The following is an 18367-nucleotide window of genomic DNA, read 5'->3' on the forward strand; positions in this document are numbered from 1 at the left end:
TTAAGCTGGAGAGAATTATGTACAGTTCCAAATACCAGTCAATATTGGCACAAAACCTTCAGGCTTCTGCTAGAAAGCTGAACATGAAGGGGAACTTCATCTTTCAGCATGACAACGACCCAAAGCATACATCCAAATCAACAAAGGAATGGCTTCACCAGAAGAAGATTACAGTTTTGGAATGGCCCAGCCAGAGCCCAGACCTGAATCCGATTGAAAATCTGTGGGGTGATCCTAGGAGGGCTGTGCCCAGGAGATGCCCTCGCAATCTGACAGATTTGGAGTGTTTTTGCCAAGAAGAGTGGGCAAATCTTGCCAAGTCAAAATGTGCCATGCTGATAGACTCATACCCAAAAAGACTGAGTGCTGTAATAAAATCAAAAGATGCTTCAACAAAGTATTAGTTTATTCTTCCCTCCACCTAAAAGATTTCAATTGAGTTTTACAGTTTATAGGAGCATGAGTATAACCCAGCTCCCGTCCTGAACTCCCAGCACATAATGCTTTCAGTGTTATCCAATACATTCCAGAACTGTAAGGGCTACATAGCATCATAAATCAATATGAACCCATTCAGGACGGGAGCTGCGTTATACTCACGCTCCGAGACCGGAGTGAACAACTCGCTCGTGTGAAAGCGGCCTATGAAACCGTTGTACAGCAGCAAGAAAGAGACTTTTATTATTGCGTGCAACCAAAATCACAATATAACCCTAGCCTTAAAGGGACATTTTTTCCCCCTTGCATTCTACAATTTTTTTTTTTCAAATTGCTCTTTATTAAACATTTGTCAACAGGTTTTTCATCTACAGCTTTCTCTTACTCCAAAATATCCCTGAGCGAATGCTGGCCCTGACTTGGTATAGTAAGTATGTGGACGGTACCTTGTTACATTAAAGTCTATGGAGACAATTGCATTCTACTTATTTTGGCTTAAAAATAATTTTTCCAATTGTTCTTAAAAACAGTTTCGCCTCTACAGCTTTTACTTACAGTGCATTTGTAGACTGCTGCTTTTTTCTTTCACACTGAAGCCGTCAGCCCTTATCTCTGAACTCCTGACAGGTCATAAACACTCATTCAAGTGTATACCATCCACACACTTAGGCCTCTTTCACACGGGCGAGAATTCTGTGCCGGTGCAATGCGTGAGTTGAACGCATTGCACCCGCACTGAATCCGGACCCATTCATTTCTATGGGGCTGTGCAAATGAGCGGTGATTTTCACGCATCACTTGTGCGTTGCGTGAAAATCGCAGCATGCTCTATATTGTGCGTTTTTCACACAACGCATTCCCCATAGAAGTGAATGGGGCTGCGTGAAAATCGCAAGCAAGTGCGGATGCGGTGCGATTTTCACGCATGGTTGCTAGGAGACGATCGGGATGGGGACCCGATCTTCTTTAATATTTTCCCTTATAACATGGTTATAAGGGAAAATAATAGCCATCAGTTGGCATACGTTTTGCCGGATCACTCTGCCGCAAGTGTGAAAGTAGCCTTACATGGTTATCTCCGTTTTCTAATCCTATTCCCCCTCCCTCCCCCACCTCATATCCCAACATGATGCATATTTAACAATATGCAGTCTTTAAGCTCGATGACTGCTCCTCTGGGGCCCCCTTTCACTGCAGGAACCCATCTGCCCCACATCCCCCTTAACTGAGCCTCCAGGTACCAAGCACTGTGTTTGAAGGGTTTCATCATTTCCCCTATTTCCGTGTTGGTCAAGGAGCGACCCGCAAACTTCCTCCGTCTGGAGAAAAATCGTCCAGTGGCTTTTTCCTTATCTGTCCATATGAAGTAAATGCTTCCTAGTGCCCAATGCCATTTCTATGGTCGGGACGGAGGGCTGCAACCAACGTCTCAATATGCTTCTCAAGGGCTCCCGCCATGCATTGGGGACCGCAAATTGCGGATGCGGACCCATTCACGGAGATGCTTCCGTGGTGTTTCTGTCCGTGCCTCCGCACCGCAAAAAAATAGAACATGTTCTATATTATTTATTTTTTTTACGATGCGGATGGCTCACAGACCCATTCAAGTTGAACGGATCTCAATCCGCCCCGGCCGCCGTGCATTGGGGACCGCAAATTGCGGAACGGCCGTGTGCATGAGCCCTGGGTCTGTGAAAAACACGCACGCCATCCGTATTTCACGGATCATTAGGGGGAGATGCTTTGAAAACTATTTTTCAGCTGCACAATGTCCGTGAAACACGTTGGCGTCACTGACCACCTGCTCACTGATTTGCGCACAGACATGGACGTGTGAGGGTCGTATTGTTTTTAATTTTTTATGTGTCATCAAAAAATGACAGCGTTGTCTTCTTCGCCACAGTGTGAATGTGCCCAATGGCAGATTACTTTACAGACGGATTTGCTATGGTTGGTTTGGTTTGGGACCTGGGACCCCCCGCGCCTAACAGGATCCTTCTCCCCAGCCCTGTCTGTGCTGCTGGCTGCCGCCTTGGTCCGGTGTTTACTTCCGCTCAGCGTCACCCTTTATTCCGTCCCCCACGCCTTACGGCGCGTCCACTTCCGGTGTAGCGTCAGCCGCGCGCCCAGCCCGCAGGAGGGGGAAGCTATTAAAGCTCGGACACTTCCGGGGCTGCCAGACAGTGGCTGCTGACGGATATGGCGGAGAACGGTTGTGAGGTGAACGGCTCCGGCGGGTCGGTGTGTCGGAGGTGTACGGCGGCCCCCGGCGAGAGGGGGAGCACACCGGGCGGAGTGTCCAAGTGGGTCCGGCTAAACGTCGGCGGAACGTGTTTTCTGACCACACGGCAAACTCTGTGCAGAGACCCGAAGTCCTTCCTGTACCGGTTATGTCAGGCGGACCCCGACCTGGACTCGGATAAGGTACACGGGCTGTGGGGGACTGTCAGAACTGCGCCGGGTGTGAGGAGCAGGTCCGCTGGGGGGGTTCCGGTGCCGAGTCCCTGGAGCAGACCCCCAGTGTGACTGCCGCTCACAGCTGTGGGGTGCTGCCGCTGCCCTCACCCAGCAGTCACTTTCCTAGAAATGCTAATATTCCTGCATGTTTATTTTTGAGACCTTCTTGGGGTGTCAGTCCTGCCTTGTGCAGAATCATGGGCATCTCTACCAGGGCGGCAGCTGCTTTGGGGCTCAACAACTTAGGGGCACAGAGCGTGGGTGACTATGGCTCCGTTGTAAGGGGTTCCCCTATGTGAGGTGTACAGAGTTATTCTTGTGGGTGACGTCATTTATGTGTTTTTATTCCTGTGCTACTTTTTTTTGTTTGGTGTGTACTATCCCTGTGACTGTGTGCGGTGTCCTATTATCATGTCCCTGTATTGACACCATTGTGTACATTATCCACTGTGTACATCCATGCCGCGTGCACATTTGGTAGCTTTAAATTAAAGCTTTCGTGTTTTGAACCTGCTCCTGAAGGCAGACATGATGGTCTGGGGCCCTATTGCAATGTTTTTTTATATATATATATATATATATATCCCCAGAGAGTTGATTTGGAAAGGTCCTCTAGTCAACTGAAGACTTGAAAGTCTAGAAAGTAGGTCCTTGTCTCACCCATAGAGATCCACGTTTTTGGTGGGGTCTTCACGTGTGGCACAGGAGGAGGCTAAAAATAAATGCATTTCCTTCATTCGTCTGAGCTCATCAGGTGAGAGCGGAGCTGGCCGGGTGCCAGGCATGTGTAGGACATCAGCGCAGCCGCCATGCATCGCTTAGGAACTTCAGGGTTGTGGTTCAGGACAGTAAAGCCTCATTCACACCACCAGTGTTTTGGTCAGTGATTGTGCGCCAAAACCAGGAGCGCGGAGCCTCCAGACATGAGGGAAAGAGCCGCACCGGGTTTTGGGTCACAATCAATGATGGAAATCACTGACTGTGTGAATGAGGCTTAACTTGTATTCTGTAGCCTGACCCGCACCAGCTAAAAGCTATGACTGCTTTGGCGTTCAGCTGACTGGTCCTGTAGGTGTCTACCTGGTAGAGAGAGGCACCTAGGGCTGCATATAGATGTCGCTCATGGTTGGTAGTGAATGTGGCTGCCATGAAGCATCCTAGACTCCTCATTGAAACTCTATCACGGGGCAGTAGTTCTGGTGCCTGAGCTACTCTGAAACAGCTGATGGGGGGGGGGGGGGTGCTGGGTATGGGATCCCCCCCTCCCCATATCCTGGACAACCTCTTTGGTTCTCACATATGTCTGTTTTGCGGTCAGCAAGCCACAGATCCACAAAATAAAAAATGCTGCCCGTGTGTGTTCTGCAGTTCTCACTCCCTTCAGTAGACACTGCTATTCTCAGCGCAATGGGCAAGTATAGGAAGTGTCACCCGTGAGGCCAAATTCTACAACATCGGTCGGCCGTCCATGTTTGTTTTATGTGGTTGTGTGCATGAGGCCTTAAAGGATATGCCACCAGTGTCGGATAGGTTTGTGGGTCCCACCTATCTCCAGAATGGGACCCCCAAAGTAAGTTTAGAGCAGCTTCAGATCTGTGGCTGCCCTCCATTCATTTCTGTGGGACAGCTGGAAATGGCCAAGCACATGGTTCGCTCTCCGTTTTCAGGGCCCCGTTGTGGAGGTAGGCGCAGGTCCCTCCTGTGAGACCTACCCCTATCTTTGTTCGCATATCCTAGTAAAAAGCAATCAGTCCAAGATGACCCAAACCCTTTAAAGGGGTTGTGCACCTTTTAGGTCAGTTGGGGGGGATTTTCGCAGACCTGCAAAGGGTCTGACAACTTCCCGACACTGGCTCTGGGTTCATTTTCTCCGCTGTTCTGCTGCGCTCCCAGGATGTAAATTTCAATTTTGACGCCGATGCAGCCAATAGCTAGCCGCGACAATGACCTGTCCGCCTTGTCAAGTGACCATTTGATATTGCGCCTGGGGCAGGTCACCAGTGCAGCAGAGTCGAAACTGAAGTTTACATCCTGGGAACACAGAGGAGCAGCTGAGATGGGGGAGAGAAGGAGCTGAGAAGCAGGTAAGTATTCTTCCCGTCACAGCGCTGCCCAACATGGGGATTGCCACCCGCTCCCCTAAAGCCGTTAAGCTGAGAAGGAGTGTTAAGTTTAAAGGGTTTTCCAAGACTTTGGTGAGTGACACCCAGAACCCTTGCCGATCAACAGGTGCCAGCGCTCCTGTGAGCCTGTCCTCCATGCTTGGCAAGCACAGCGCTGTAAATTGCATAGTGAATGGGGCTGAGCTGTGCCTAGGCCACATGACTGATGAATGTATCGTCGCTAGCCTAAGGAAAGCAGCGAGAAGGCCTCGGAACTACTGCAATAGCTGCTGCCTTCTCGAACAGCTGATCGGTGGGGGTCCGACACTGATCAGATACTGATGACCAATCCAGAGGATAGGTTGTTTTAAAATCTCAGAAAACCCCTTTAAAGGGAACCGGTCACCGGGATTTTGTGTATAGAGCTGAGGACATGAGTAGCTAGATGGCCGCTAGCACATCCGCAATACCCAGTCCCCATAGCTCTGTGTGCTTTTGTGTAAAATAAACAATTTGATACATATGAAAATTAACCTGAGATGAGTCCTGTATGTGAGATGAGTCCTGTGTGTGAGATGAGTCCTGTGTGTGAGATGAGTCCTGTGTGTGAGATGAGTCCTGTGTGTGAGATGAGTCCTGTGTGTGAGATGAGTCCTGTGTGTGAGATGAGTCCTGTGTGTGAGATGAGTCCTGTGTGTGAGATGAGTCCTGTGTGTGAGATGAGTCCTGTGTGTGAGATGAGTCCTGTGTGTGAGATGAGTCCTGTGTGTGAGATGAGTCCTGTGTGTGAGATGAGTCCTGTGTGTGAGATGAGTCCTGTGTGTGAGATGAGTCCTGTGTGTGAGATGAGTCCTGTGTGTGAGATGAGTCCTGTGTGTGAGATGAGTCCTGTGTGTGAGATGAGTCCTGTGTGTGAGATGAGTCCTGTGTGTGAGATGAGTCCTGTGTGTGAGATGAGTCCTGTGTGTGAGATGAGTCCTGTGTGTGAGATGAGTCCTGTGTGTGAGATGAGTCCTGTGTGTGAGATGAGTCCTGTGTGTGAGATGAGTCCTGTGTGTGAGATGAGTCCTGTGTGTGAGATGAGTCCTGTGTGTGAGATGAGTCCTGTGTGTGAGATGAGTCCTGTGTGTGAGATGAGTCCTGTGTGTGAGATGAGTCCTGTGTGTGAGATGAGTCCTGTGTGTGAGATGAGTCCTGTGTGTGAGATGAGTCCTGTGTGTGAGATGAGTCCTGTGTGTGAGATGAGTCCTGTGTGTGAGATGAGTCCTGTGTGTGAGATGAGTCCTGTGTGTGAGATGAGTCCGGGACAGGACTCATCTCAGGTTAATTTGCATATGTATTGGGGACTGGGTATTGCGGATGTGCTAGGGGCGATCTAGCTAACCATGTCCTCAGCTCTATACACAAAATCCCGGTGACCGGTTCCCTTTAAGCGCAGTGATTCTTCCGCTATACAAAGTATCTGATCTTTGTTGTAAGTGTTTCAGATTTTCGCTTTCTGCTCAGTGTGGTGTTTTGTTGGATTTTCTGTGTATTTAGCACCGTTCTGGTGGATACAAGTCCTGCCTCCTAAGCTTGGGTAGGAAGAATCTTTTTTCCGAAACCCTATGCTTCCCCCACATTGTAAAAGTTGTTTTTTTTTTTGGGTTTTTTTTAATCGGCGGCCTTGACGCGGTAACACTGCCGATAACCTCCTTGGTACTGAAGGGAACAAACAAAACTAGTGAAGTAATGCGGTCTATTCAGTAATGTAAATAAGTGTAAGGCCTCATACATAACAAATCGTGCTCTGTGCGCTCTGTGTTCTCCTCGGTTAGCTCTCGATCAGCTGCATTCATTGGGTATGTTCACACCTGCAGAGGTCGCACTACATTTTTTCCGGAAGAGTAATAATACTACTCTGACCATTTTTGAGGAGTATTTTTACCCGAGGAGGCGTATGAAAGTTGCGGTAATTCAAATACATAATAGGCCTACACTCGCTCACATCTGTCTGGAGCCTCTGTTGCAGATTCCGTCAAAAAGACCGGAAAAATGACAGGAATGGAAACTGAACGGACTCCATCATAGTCGGCGGAGTCTGTTCACCTCTGGCCTCACAGAGCATTTGTCATACGTTTAATGTATACAAAAAAATCTACATATGTTAACAGATGCCGTACTGTGGCATCCGTCACCATAGTTTTATTGTGTGCAAAAAAAGTATACTTTAGCCTATACTTTTTTTGCTGGACTTTGCAGGATGGAAAAATGTAGTACAATACTTTTTAAAAAATTTTTTTTTTTTTTTACAATGGAACTCTATAGTGATGGATGCCACAGTATGGTATCTGTCTAAGGCGTCCGTTAATGTATACGTTTTTTGTGTACATTAAACGTATGACAAACTCACAGATCCAGCACTTCTGTTATTTTTGTTCTGCTCCGTCAGATGAGCAGTGGAACAGAAACAGCGGTGATGTGAACGGGGCCTAAGAGGTGGTTATGTATTCAGGGGAACTGTAACCACCATCATTCCTTCAGAGCTGCAGACATGGATCCTGGCTACATGTGACAATGCGGTGGCCGCGGCGTGTGCAGGGCGTGCACTGGGTGTGTTTCTTTGCTCGGTGACTGGTGTATGTGAGTAATGCACAGGGTAAGTTCTGCCGCTAGGACAGTGCCGGCCCGCAGATTTAATAGTACAAACTACAAGGACTGTCCCATCAAGAAGACCCTTGTCCTGTGCTCGGGACCCTTCTGTATGGTGGGAGAGTTGGTGTAACTAGTTGGGGCAGCGCGAATTTACCCTAGACTCAGTGGGATGATGGATAGAATAAAGCGTTTGCGTAGCGTCTGTGCCTGGACCCTCTGGCCGAGCAGAGAAGCCCTGGACTTGGGAAGTGACTGCTCCAGGCTGGAGACTATTATATTTGGCCATTATTTAGAGAGAGCTGCGGAATGAGGAAGACAATCTGCTCTGTGTTGGTTGTAGTCCTGTCGTCTTGCGCAGCCTCAGATCTGCCAGAGCCTCTCCACGTGTCTCCCTGCCTCAAGAAAACTGCCCACCTCTCCACCGCTAGGTGTGACTGCGATTATCGGGTCCAGGCATAGCGCACAGTGTCAACTCCACTGAACCCCGCGGCAAATCCGGCACTGATGGGATTTAGTATCCAGAGGGTTATTAATAGAAATCCCGCGCTCTGCATCTTGTCACAAAGCTTACTGGCTCAAGTTGTAGGGGAAGGAGAGCGAAAGTGGTTTACATGGTGAAAACGTGACACCGCTGTCATACTTGTCATCGCTCCGTGGTTCCTTGGGCAGCGTGCGCCCCACTCTCCTTGCTATAGCAACTCCTGGGAGCCCGCTCCTCCTCCTTCCAGCTCCCGCTGGCTTCCCCTGCTGCAGGGGCGCTGTATCGCTCCGGCATTTGCCCAAACCAACCAATAGCAAAGCTCCTTGCTGTAAGGAGCTTTGCTATTGGTTATTGCAGGCAGCATCGCTGCGCTGCCTGCGCCGTTCACAGCGCGCTCTGCTCTGATGAAAAGTGGGGAAAAGTCTAAGGCGTATTGTTACGCCTTAGACTTAGACTTTTTCCTGGGAGTAAAATGGCCTGAACAGGAGTCTATGACGCTTGTACAGGCGTTATTGTGACCAGTGCACACATGGCTGACTTTCAGTGGCCTGTCGAAGACTTGCACTGCCTTGGTCCATTTTCTAGACCAAAGACAATCTTTCATGTCTGTGGGGCTTTGAAAACCATGGACGACACACATGCTTTCTAGGCTTATTCAGTTTTTGGTTTTTTTGCAGACCTCTCTGGGAATCCCTATTTTGTCTGCGCAGCGCACACAGCGGGAAATGGTTCGGTGCAAATAGGCCAACCTCCATGACAAACACACGATGCAGTGTGGACATGGTCACGGATGAAAGACTGGCACCAACATGTGAACGAGGGTACGGCCACACTGCAACACTTGTAGCGCAACAAAAGGGGTACAACTGCATTGTGGTCACAGCGTTGTCGCTCAACACTTGGTGTAATGATAGGCAATGGTGTTGCACTGTGACATGGACAGGGATAAAGGGCATCTCCAGTCCATATGTAAAATGTTGGGGTGCAAATGGTTAAATTGATTACCACAGATATCTGCTGTACTGGAAGGAATGTGTTGCCCCTGCAAAAAATATAGAGCATGTCCTATTGTCCACAGACAAGAATAGGCAAAATGCGGAGCGCACACGGGAGTCTGGTCCTAATCTTGTATTCTTCATGTTCCCATTTCATTATGGTCTTTTACTCTGGCAAAAAAATACCCCCCCCCCCCCCCCTATTCCAGCAAAGTATATGGCTGCAAAACTGGTGACGTTCACAGTAATGCATCTGCCGAAACTAGTTATACCAGGGCCCGTCCAGGGAGTGTAACTGCTTTGTGTAGACCTGACTGACTCCTGTGGTAGTGCACGCAGGTACAGTACCAGCCTCACCCCACTGTGTATCTTACCAGCTCGTAAGTGCTTGGTACCTTAAAGGGGTATTCTGGTTAGATTAAGGAAGCTCCTATTCACAGTATAGGTGGGGGTCCTAGTTTACAAGAACAGGGGCCCCATACCCCCTGCAGCCCCACTAAAATGAACAGAGCAGCTGGTCACACGTGTTGCCGCTCCGTTCATTTCTATGGGGATAGGGTACAGGGCCCCTGTTCTTTGTGATTGGCAGGGGTCCCAGCTTTAGACCCCCTTCGATCTATACTGTGGATAGGGGATAACTTGACCTAACCAGAATAGCCCTTTAAGGCTTCACGCACACGGCCGTATCTGTTTTGTGGTCTTCAAACCACAGATCTGAAAAACGCGGGTGCTGCCGTGTGCATGCCTCCATTTCATTCCGTCCTATCGTGAAAAATGAGCAGGACATACGAATGCAGGGTTGTGTACCATCTGTTTTTCATTGAAATGAATGGGTTCGCGTCCGATCCACCAAAATGAGGATCTGATGCAGACCACAAATATGGTCGAGGCCAAAGACTTTAGCTTACGTGGAAACGTTCTAGTGTGGTCTAGTGCCAGCAAGGTGGGGGTACTCGCTGCATCCGGACTAAACCATCAGATCCTTCACTTACAGGGAATTTAAATGATTGAAGGCATGAATATACACTCTCCTCTGGATAGTTAATCAGTATCTGGTGGGGGTCTGACAACTAAGACCACCGCCTATCAACTGAAAAGTGAGCCGGGCAGTAGTCGGTTCCATCAACAGGAGGGGTTTGTGTTTCTCGGATACATGACGTTACTTGCAGTTTGTTTAACCAGAAAGTTTAGCAGAATAGCGTGTAAGCAGAGGGGGCAGGTTGTGGGATCCACGGAGAGCAGACTAGGGACGATGAGACGCCGCCATGATGGCTTGTCCGGGAATAGGACCCACTTAGAAGATGCATCTAGCAGTGGAAGAGGCTAATGGCTTGTGGGACCAAGTGCACATACATAATTTATCCCCATCAGTACTTCTCCTGCGCACAACGCTGCATTAGTGTGTAGGACAGGACCATGACTGTTTCTCTTGGTAGTATATGGCGGCACAGACCTGGTCACTGAGCATCTGCTACCATAGAACAATGGGGTGCTGCAGAGTGAAACTTGGTTATGGGTCAGCACATGGAAAAGCAAAAGTAAACCTGCTCCCGGCCCTCTGTTCCAGTGCGGAGGGTCCTGCTCCTTCTGCTCCCTGGAGTGAAAACGTTCATGCATCGCTGTGGCCAACCACTGGCGTGTCCAAAAGTTTACACGGCAGGGACTGGGACAGTGATGGGCAGCCAGCGTAGGATCCCTGGTTGGCAAGCTCTGGTCCTGAATTTTAGAAGTTTTTCATAGACAGTACTGTAGGCCTGCGTGCGGGCGGGCTCCTCAGGTTGGGGGCCACTGGCGTGAGCTCGGAGACACCTTGATCTTCACAATGAAGCAGTGAGGTCTTTTACATGCAGGATGGAAACGTCTCCCCGCATCGGGGAAGTACTCGTTTAGATATGCAAAGCAGACTCTCGTCTTTGCATATTTCCGACATGGGGATCTATTTGGGGACGTGCGGCTTTGATTGAACATTGAGTCGATTTGGGACTCGTCCTTTTGTGCGAAGGCAAATTGATTCGAGTGATTTGCCTTTGAAAGGGTTCTGGCTCAAGGCCTAAGAAGTGGCTTATGTGACGATCGGGCGCGGTTGCTATATCCAGCGGTGCGTGACCGTGTGCGACGTTATCTCACTAATGTGACCGCTGATATGGCTGTCTCGCATAATTTCAGTATCTGAGACCCCATATATTACACTCCTTCAGTAGTTTGGCCCCTGTACTGCTGCACATACTGTTCTGTCTAGTATATACCAACCTGTAGGCATTGTCATATCCTAGGAGCGCTCTTCTGTGGGGTCTGCGGTACTGTAACCTAGTGGGTGCTGTGGTCTTCTATTGGGGGCTGAAATGGTGTTAGCTGTATGCCATGTGGTGTGGACCTCTCAGCTCACCGTACAGGCGTATATACACGGATCTAAATAGATCTGTTCACCCAACTGAGGCCTAAGTCGCGTATTCCGGCCAGGAGGCTGAAATGACCTCAGCAGAGTATAGAAAAAAGCTGCAGGGACCTATACACCATATGCCTTGGTATGGCTGTACCGTGCTATAGGCCGGAGCTTTATAGGACCGATATCAGGAAATCACAATGTATACCTCCAACCAAAGGGGCGACCACAGTGTGCACATTGCCTGACTTTTAGTTATAGAGATTCCCGTCTGGACTTGTCAGCAGGCTATGCCATAAATGTCTAGTAGGTGATGTTCCCATCTCTGGGACAGCTCCTAGGTCAAGAACGTGGCCTTTATTGAAAGGAGAGCATGCTGCACATTCGTGGCCACTCGCCACTATATGAGATTTCTGAAAATGGTTGAGCGCACAATGCCATAGGGGTGAATGGAGGGGTGGCTGTGCATGTGTGGGGCTTGCGCTCCATTCGTTTCAGGGCCCCTTTTCTGGAGGTGAGAGCTGCACCTATGGGACATTTATGGCATATCCTATTGTTATGCCACAAAGGTCCTGGATAGGAATACCCCTTTAAAGAGCTTGTCCTGCTGGTAAAAAATAAAGTTAAAACGGTTTAAGAACAGTGATGTTCGCCTACCGCTCCCATACGGACACTTTCCGCTCTCCTGGTCCCTGTGAACAAACAGCCAGTGAATGGCTCAGTAGTCATTTCTACCCTGCACCGCCACAAGTCAGCTGTTTTTGGGCAACCGCTGCACACCATACGCTGGACTGCATCTGTCCGCTGTGTCGTTTCTGGCGCCAGCGTACTGCAGCTTATGTCCCATTTAGGCTCCATTCACACATCCGTATGTGTTTTGCGGATCCGCAAAACACGGACACCGGCAATGTACGTTCCGCATTTTGCAGACCACACATCGCCGGCACTATAATAGAAAATGCCTAAGAATGGGGCATCTTCTATTTTTTTTTTTCCGAGAACGAAATTGCGAACCTGGAAGTGCGGATCCGGGCGGCACATCGTGTGGCTCCATAGAAAGGAATGGGTCCGCAATTCCGTTCCACAAAATGCGGATCAGAATTGTGGACATGGGAATGGACCCTTACTCGAATGGTAGCGGAGCTGCAGTACCCGGACACAGCCACTACACAGTGGATGGTGCTGTCCGCCTCCTGCTTCATCCAGCGTATAGCTTCTGACACCGGCGGGTGCCCGAAAAAGCTGATCGGCGAGGATGTCAGGCGACCTGAAATTGATGACCTATCCAGAAGACCCCTTTAATTAAACATTAATTATGGGCAGTGGACTTGTGTCCACGGCGGGTCCACGTGGCGCAGCTGGTGCACGATACCGGTGTTTGTCAGGCTGCTAGCATTATGATTACTCTCTGTAAGTGTCTGCAGGGTACTCGGGGGAGACGCCACGTCTGGGGAATACTCCATTTATTTAGATGCCCTCAGCAAGATGTTAGCAGCCGCTGAATTAAAATAATATGAAAGCATCTGTTCTCCTGGACTAATTTCCTGGCTCGTAATGTGTCGTAAGGTATCTACTGTATATAAATTCTTCTTAAAAAAATAGAATATTTGGGCCGTGTGCATATGAAGAACACGTGAAGGCTGCGCAGTGAGATGGGACGAGATATCCAGCCGTCCGTTACATGTGGTTTCCGATCACAGACCAGTCTCAGATCCTCTATTGATAATGTGGCACGAGGCTCGATCAGGGCTGTCTCCTGGATGGCCGTCTCTTTCCAGTCTGTCTCCTGGATGGCCGTCTTTCTGGTCTTGACATGGAGTGTTTTAAAAAAATCTGTGAAAATAGGTCTTCTCATTGCCTGTCTAGGTCTCTTCAGACCTCATCTGCTTCTGCAAAAGCTGGATGACAGCCAGTATGACCTCTGTTAGTGTCGGGTGTCAGCCTGCTGTCCTAAATTACTCCACTGCTGCCATTCTAATGAATAAAAGCACCTGACTGCAGGATCAGCCTGGTAGAGTTGACCCTTCTGGTTAAAATGTTATAAGATGACTTTTACCCTTATGCAAATTAGGGATTCGGTGTGCCGAGGGGCACACGGAAGTCCTGTTCTTATAACACTGTTGTGCTTTTCCGCTCTTACTCATACTAGAAGTTTTAGTACAGGTAGAACGGGGCGGGAGTGTCCCTTCACAGTCTAACATTATCCTGTCAGAGCTGCCAGTGTCAGACTGTGCAGGGACACGCCCCCGACTGGTATCACCCTTCTGGACCTTCATTGCAAACTGTTAGCAATTCATTCATAACTTATAGTGTACAGATATTACTCTGGCCTCATTCAGACTGGTGATCAGTGGGCTCTATACCATCAGTCTCTGGACAGGGCCACACGTAGACATTAGCTGTACGGGAAGGGCCAGCATTGCCTGCAGGTTCTGTGAGCAGTCTGATGCCGCTTCACCATCTTGCAAATTAAGTTTCCATTAAATTTTACAGAACTTCCTTGTATTCAAAGGACTGGGAAACTTGCAGATTTGCATGTTTCTCTGTACTTTTCTATTATGTAAATTGTTGCTTTCATACTTTGGTAACTACCGCCTATAGGCACTGTGACTCGCCAGGTCCCTCACTTTGTATAAGCTGCGTCTTGACGTTTTCCACTGGCTAATGTCTTATATCTGCTCTCTTTCCAGGATGAAACGGGCGCCTATTTAATAGACAGAGACCCCACGTACTTTGGCCCAGTATTGAATTACCTGAGGCACGGGAAGCTAGTCATAAATAAAGACCTAGCAGAAGAAGGTGAGTGCCCGCTCTTGGCGATGACGTTATACAAATGCTGCTCAGTGGTCCCACAGACTGGCATTACATTCAAAAGGTGTTCCCATCTTAGAGCATTATGGCATATCCACCAGATATTTCATGAATGTCTGATAGGTGCAGGTCCCAGAAGTGGGACTCCGCATCTATCTCCAGAGCAAGTTCTCACATGACGTAAGAGGAGCCGGTCTTCACCGCGGCCAGTGATTGGCTGCGGCAGTGTCAAACTGGATGTTGACATGGTGGGAGCCCAGCCGAACATTGCTGGCCTGGAGGAGAAGGATCGGGGAGCCACACACAGGCAGGATATGCCACAAATGTGTGATAGATGCCGGTTCCACCTCTGGGACCTGTACCTATCTCTAGAATGGTGGAGGGGCCAATGTCCCTATACTGTCACATCCAGACTGTGGGAGGTGTCGGGGTATCCTGTGGATAGGTCCTAAGCGTCCCCTTTAATCAGTTATATATCCTTCAGTGCATTTTGGGAGCGTAGAACGCCTTGGTAGGGTCAATACTTCCAATGCTTGTTCCTGAAGCAGCGGAACCAGTTTGTGCTGAAGGCTTTCCAAGGCGTGACAGTTTCATGTGACATGACAGCGGAGCTGCATTGCCGACCTGTCACTTCCTGCTATTATCTCCTAACATGAGATCACACAGTGTGACTACTGTCAGGATGTCGCACCCGCCATTACCAAACACCATTTTGCTTTTGGCTGCTTTAAGCTGGTTTCACACCTGCAGCTGCTTCTAGGGCAGCGTGTTCCAGCGTTAGGACAGCCTGCCGGAGTTGTCCAGGTCCGGCACTGCCAGATACTGCCACCTGCCTAACCCCATTTACTATAATGGGGTGCGGCAGAGATATCTAACTGACAAATAAGGCGCAAATTGTCCCTGCAAAAACTGCTGCACTGTTTTTTTTTGTTTGGCATTCTCTGCTGGAAAAGCTGGCTGCAGGTGTTAAATTAATCTGTTTTTTTTTTTTGTGTTTCTGCCTTGGTGCTATTTTTTGAATAGGGCTCATGCGCACGTCTATGATCGGCCCGGGAACACAGTAAGCGCCCCCCCTGAATTTGCTGTCTGATAGTGGTTTTTAAGATGCAGTCAGTTTGTATCTTCGTTCAGTACAAGAGATCTGTGATCAGATATGGACTGCATAGACACCAGATACAATCAGTTCAGGGGCACCGCGGTTGGCCCAGGAAATCCGGCAGACACATGGCCCTGGTTTCCTGGCCTGATCCCAGTCGTGTGCATGAGCCCTTACCTGTGAATTTTTTACTGTTGCACCCACAAGGAGTCTGTCCTTCAGCACAGGGTGCACACAGTGCAGCATCTCTTGATATTTAAGTTTGCATGATCAGTAAGATTTTCCTCGCTAGACTTTTTTTTTTTTTTTTTTGCTTTTCTTTCTCTCAGGTGTCCTGGAAGAAGCGGAGTTCTACAATATCACATCATTAATTAAACTGGTAAAGGACAGAATAAGGGAGCGGGACAGTAAAACCTCACAGGTAAGGCGTGCTGGTGCAAGAATGTCTGCCCATATAGGAATAACCGGAGAGACCTTCTCCAGTCATCCCTTACAGGGGTTGTCCAGTCTTTACATTTATGGAATGTCACTAGGAAATGCCATCAATGTCAGGCAGGTGCAGGTCTCCCTTTGGGACCTGCTTTTGTTTCCAGAACGAGTCCCCGTCCCCCTAAGTGAACGGCGAGCACAACATGCATGCTCGGATGCCACTCCATTCACTACTATGGGACTTCGGAAAATAGCGGAGTAAGCGTGCTTTGCTGTTTTGGGAAATCCTGTTGCAGTGAGTGGAGAGCAGACGACCATTTATTTCTGAAAATAGCCGAGCCAGTGCACTTTGGCGGCTTCAGTTTGGAGTCCAGGGACCTATCAGACATTTTCCAGCATTTCTTAGTGATTTCATAAATGTTCATATAAAATCTCAATAAATAAAAAAATCTAAGCTTTTGCTATAGATTTGGGACCTTTACAGCCCTGGTAGCTTGGACTTGGGACAGGCAGTTCCTCTTGTAGGCCACAGCTGAGGGGTATTCCAGTCAGGAGCAATGATCTCCACATGGTAGCTGATGAATGCTAATTCTGGGACCCTCCGCTGATCACCAGATTGTGGTGGATTCCAAATTCTCTGCCCCCTCCATCGGCAAGACCACTGTTGGGAGCAGTTTGACTGTAGAGGTGGCCGAGCATGTGTCCTGCTGCCACGTGCAAAGTCTATTACACTGATGAAAATAGCGGAGCGGGTGACTTTGAATGGAGCGGTAAGGTGCGTGCTCAAACAGTGCTCCATTCTAGAGCATGAAGGGTGGGGTTCCAGCAGTCTCCCCTCTCACCTATCTAGTGAATAGCTGACAACTTGACTGTAATACCCCTTATAAAGAGGTTATAATGTAATAGAAATGGCGCCCCTGTTTGTCCACTGGCAGGTTCTGTTATTGCAACTGTTCGAGTGGTGCTGTTCGAAAGCAGCCAGGTTTTTCTAATCTTAGAGCCCCTTTAAGAACTACTATGATTTATATGATGAGGTGTGTATGATTTCCTCTGTAGCTGCCTGCAGTGTCTTCCCCCATGTGAACGGTGACTGATGCATTGTCTGTACAGGACTGCAGAGTATTTCAGCATCTGTGGCGCCTGTGAATCAGTTGTAGTCTCTGCGTTGCACATTTTTAAATCGACAGCAGATTCTTTACCCTTGACTAATTGTTACTCCAGGACTTAGGATCAGCCGGTGATAAGCAGGCTCCATCCAGGAGTTATTCTTAGCTGCCGCAGTGACTTTTGTATTTAAGTGTAAGGTCGGGTAGGGATATGGGTCAGTCTCGAGCGAGAGCGTTAGGATAGTGTCAGCGACACCTGCAAGGCCGGCGTGTCAACAGATAGGCTTACACGTGATATCTGCAGACAGTGACGGGAATGGCTTGGAAAAGGCCTCATTACTCGTTCCACAATCCTTAGGACACGCTGCAGCCTTATTTATTAGACGGGGGGTGAGCAGTCATTCCGTGCAGGATTTCCTCAAGCAGTTCTTCATTCTTACATGGGGGTGGTGTCCCCAAGTATTTCCAAAGTGGTTGTCCTGCATACAGTGCATCAGAGTACTTATTCCATCAGGGTTCTGTTCATTTAGTTTGAGCCTTACATTTGCTGTATTTTCTGGGAAAGTTCCTGGCATGTATGCCGAATGGATCCAGGTGAGAGGACTATGCTTGAACCTGGCCCTGTCAGTCAAGGAGGAGGAGGAGCAAGGGTGCACAGAGAGGCTTGGCCCTGCCCTCAGTGCACTTAAAGGGAACCTGTCACCAGGATTTTGGGTATAGAGCTGAGGACATGGGTTGCTAGATGGCCGCTAGCACATCCACAATACCCAGTCCCCATAGCTCTGTGTGCTTTTATTCTGTAAAAAAAACTGATTTGATACATATGCAAATTAACATATAAGAGTCATATCTTACTTGTGTGACCAGAGAAGAGTCATATTTTCAAGCTCTGACTCATCTCAGGTTAATTTGCATATGTATCAAATCGTTTTTTTTACACAATAAAAGCACACAGAGCTATGGGGACTGGGTATTGAGGATGTGCTAGTGGCCATCTAGCAACCATGTCCTCAGCTCTATACCCAAAATCCCGGTGACAGGTTCCCTTTTAACTGCTCATTTGCATTTTATCCAGAATAAAGCAACAGATAAGTAAACACCTTTTTGAGCTCGGCAGTCCCCTCCCCCCTCCTCGATTAACAGGGCTAGACAATCATTCAAGGGGGGTGCCCAGCTCAGAGGGTTGTTCAAAAAAAAAGCAGTGCTCTGAGGGCTCGGGACAGCTCCTTGGTTCTCGAACAGCTCCTTGGTTCTCGAACAGCTCATTTGCATATTAATAAACATGCACATCTTGGTGATGGACCTACCTACAGGCATGGCAAAGGTATCTTTAATCGCATGATCAACCCTACCAAACCGCATGTCTGGTTTAATTGGTCCTCTTTAAAGTGTAACCAGTCAGCTCTCCTGGTATGTCTAATTACTTATTCCCCAG

The 18367-nt window shown here is 48.6% G+C and overlaps 1 protein-coding gene across 2 annotated transcripts in view; it reads left to right on the forward strand.

Annotated features, from left to right (window-relative positions):
* Positions 1 to 2581: 2581 nt before the first annotated feature.
* The window catches only part of LOC121007538 (BTB/POZ domain-containing protein KCTD5), a 30948-nt gene continuing 15162 nt past the window's right edge, over positions 2582 to 18367 (forward strand). The window contains exons 1-3 of one of the 2 annotated variants that reach the window (XM_040439550.1): positions 2582 to 2862; positions 14181 to 14289; positions 15727 to 15818. In XM_040439550.1, the coding sequence (XP_040295484.1) occupies positions 2638 to 2862; positions 14181 to 14289; positions 15727 to 15818 (426 nt within the window). In that variant the 5' untranslated portion in view covers positions 2582 to 2637. The remainder of the gene's footprint in view (positions 2863 to 14180; positions 14290 to 15726; positions 15819 to 18367) is intronic. The other variant, XM_040439551.1, reaches the window with a different exon arrangement.

This window comes from Bufo bufo, chromosome 7 (genome assembly GCF_905171765.1).
Source record: "Bufo bufo chromosome 7, aBufBuf1.1, whole genome shotgun sequence".
In the NCBI taxonomy this organism is placed as follows: domain Eukaryota; kingdom Metazoa; phylum Chordata; class Amphibia; order Anura; family Bufonidae; genus Bufo; species Bufo bufo.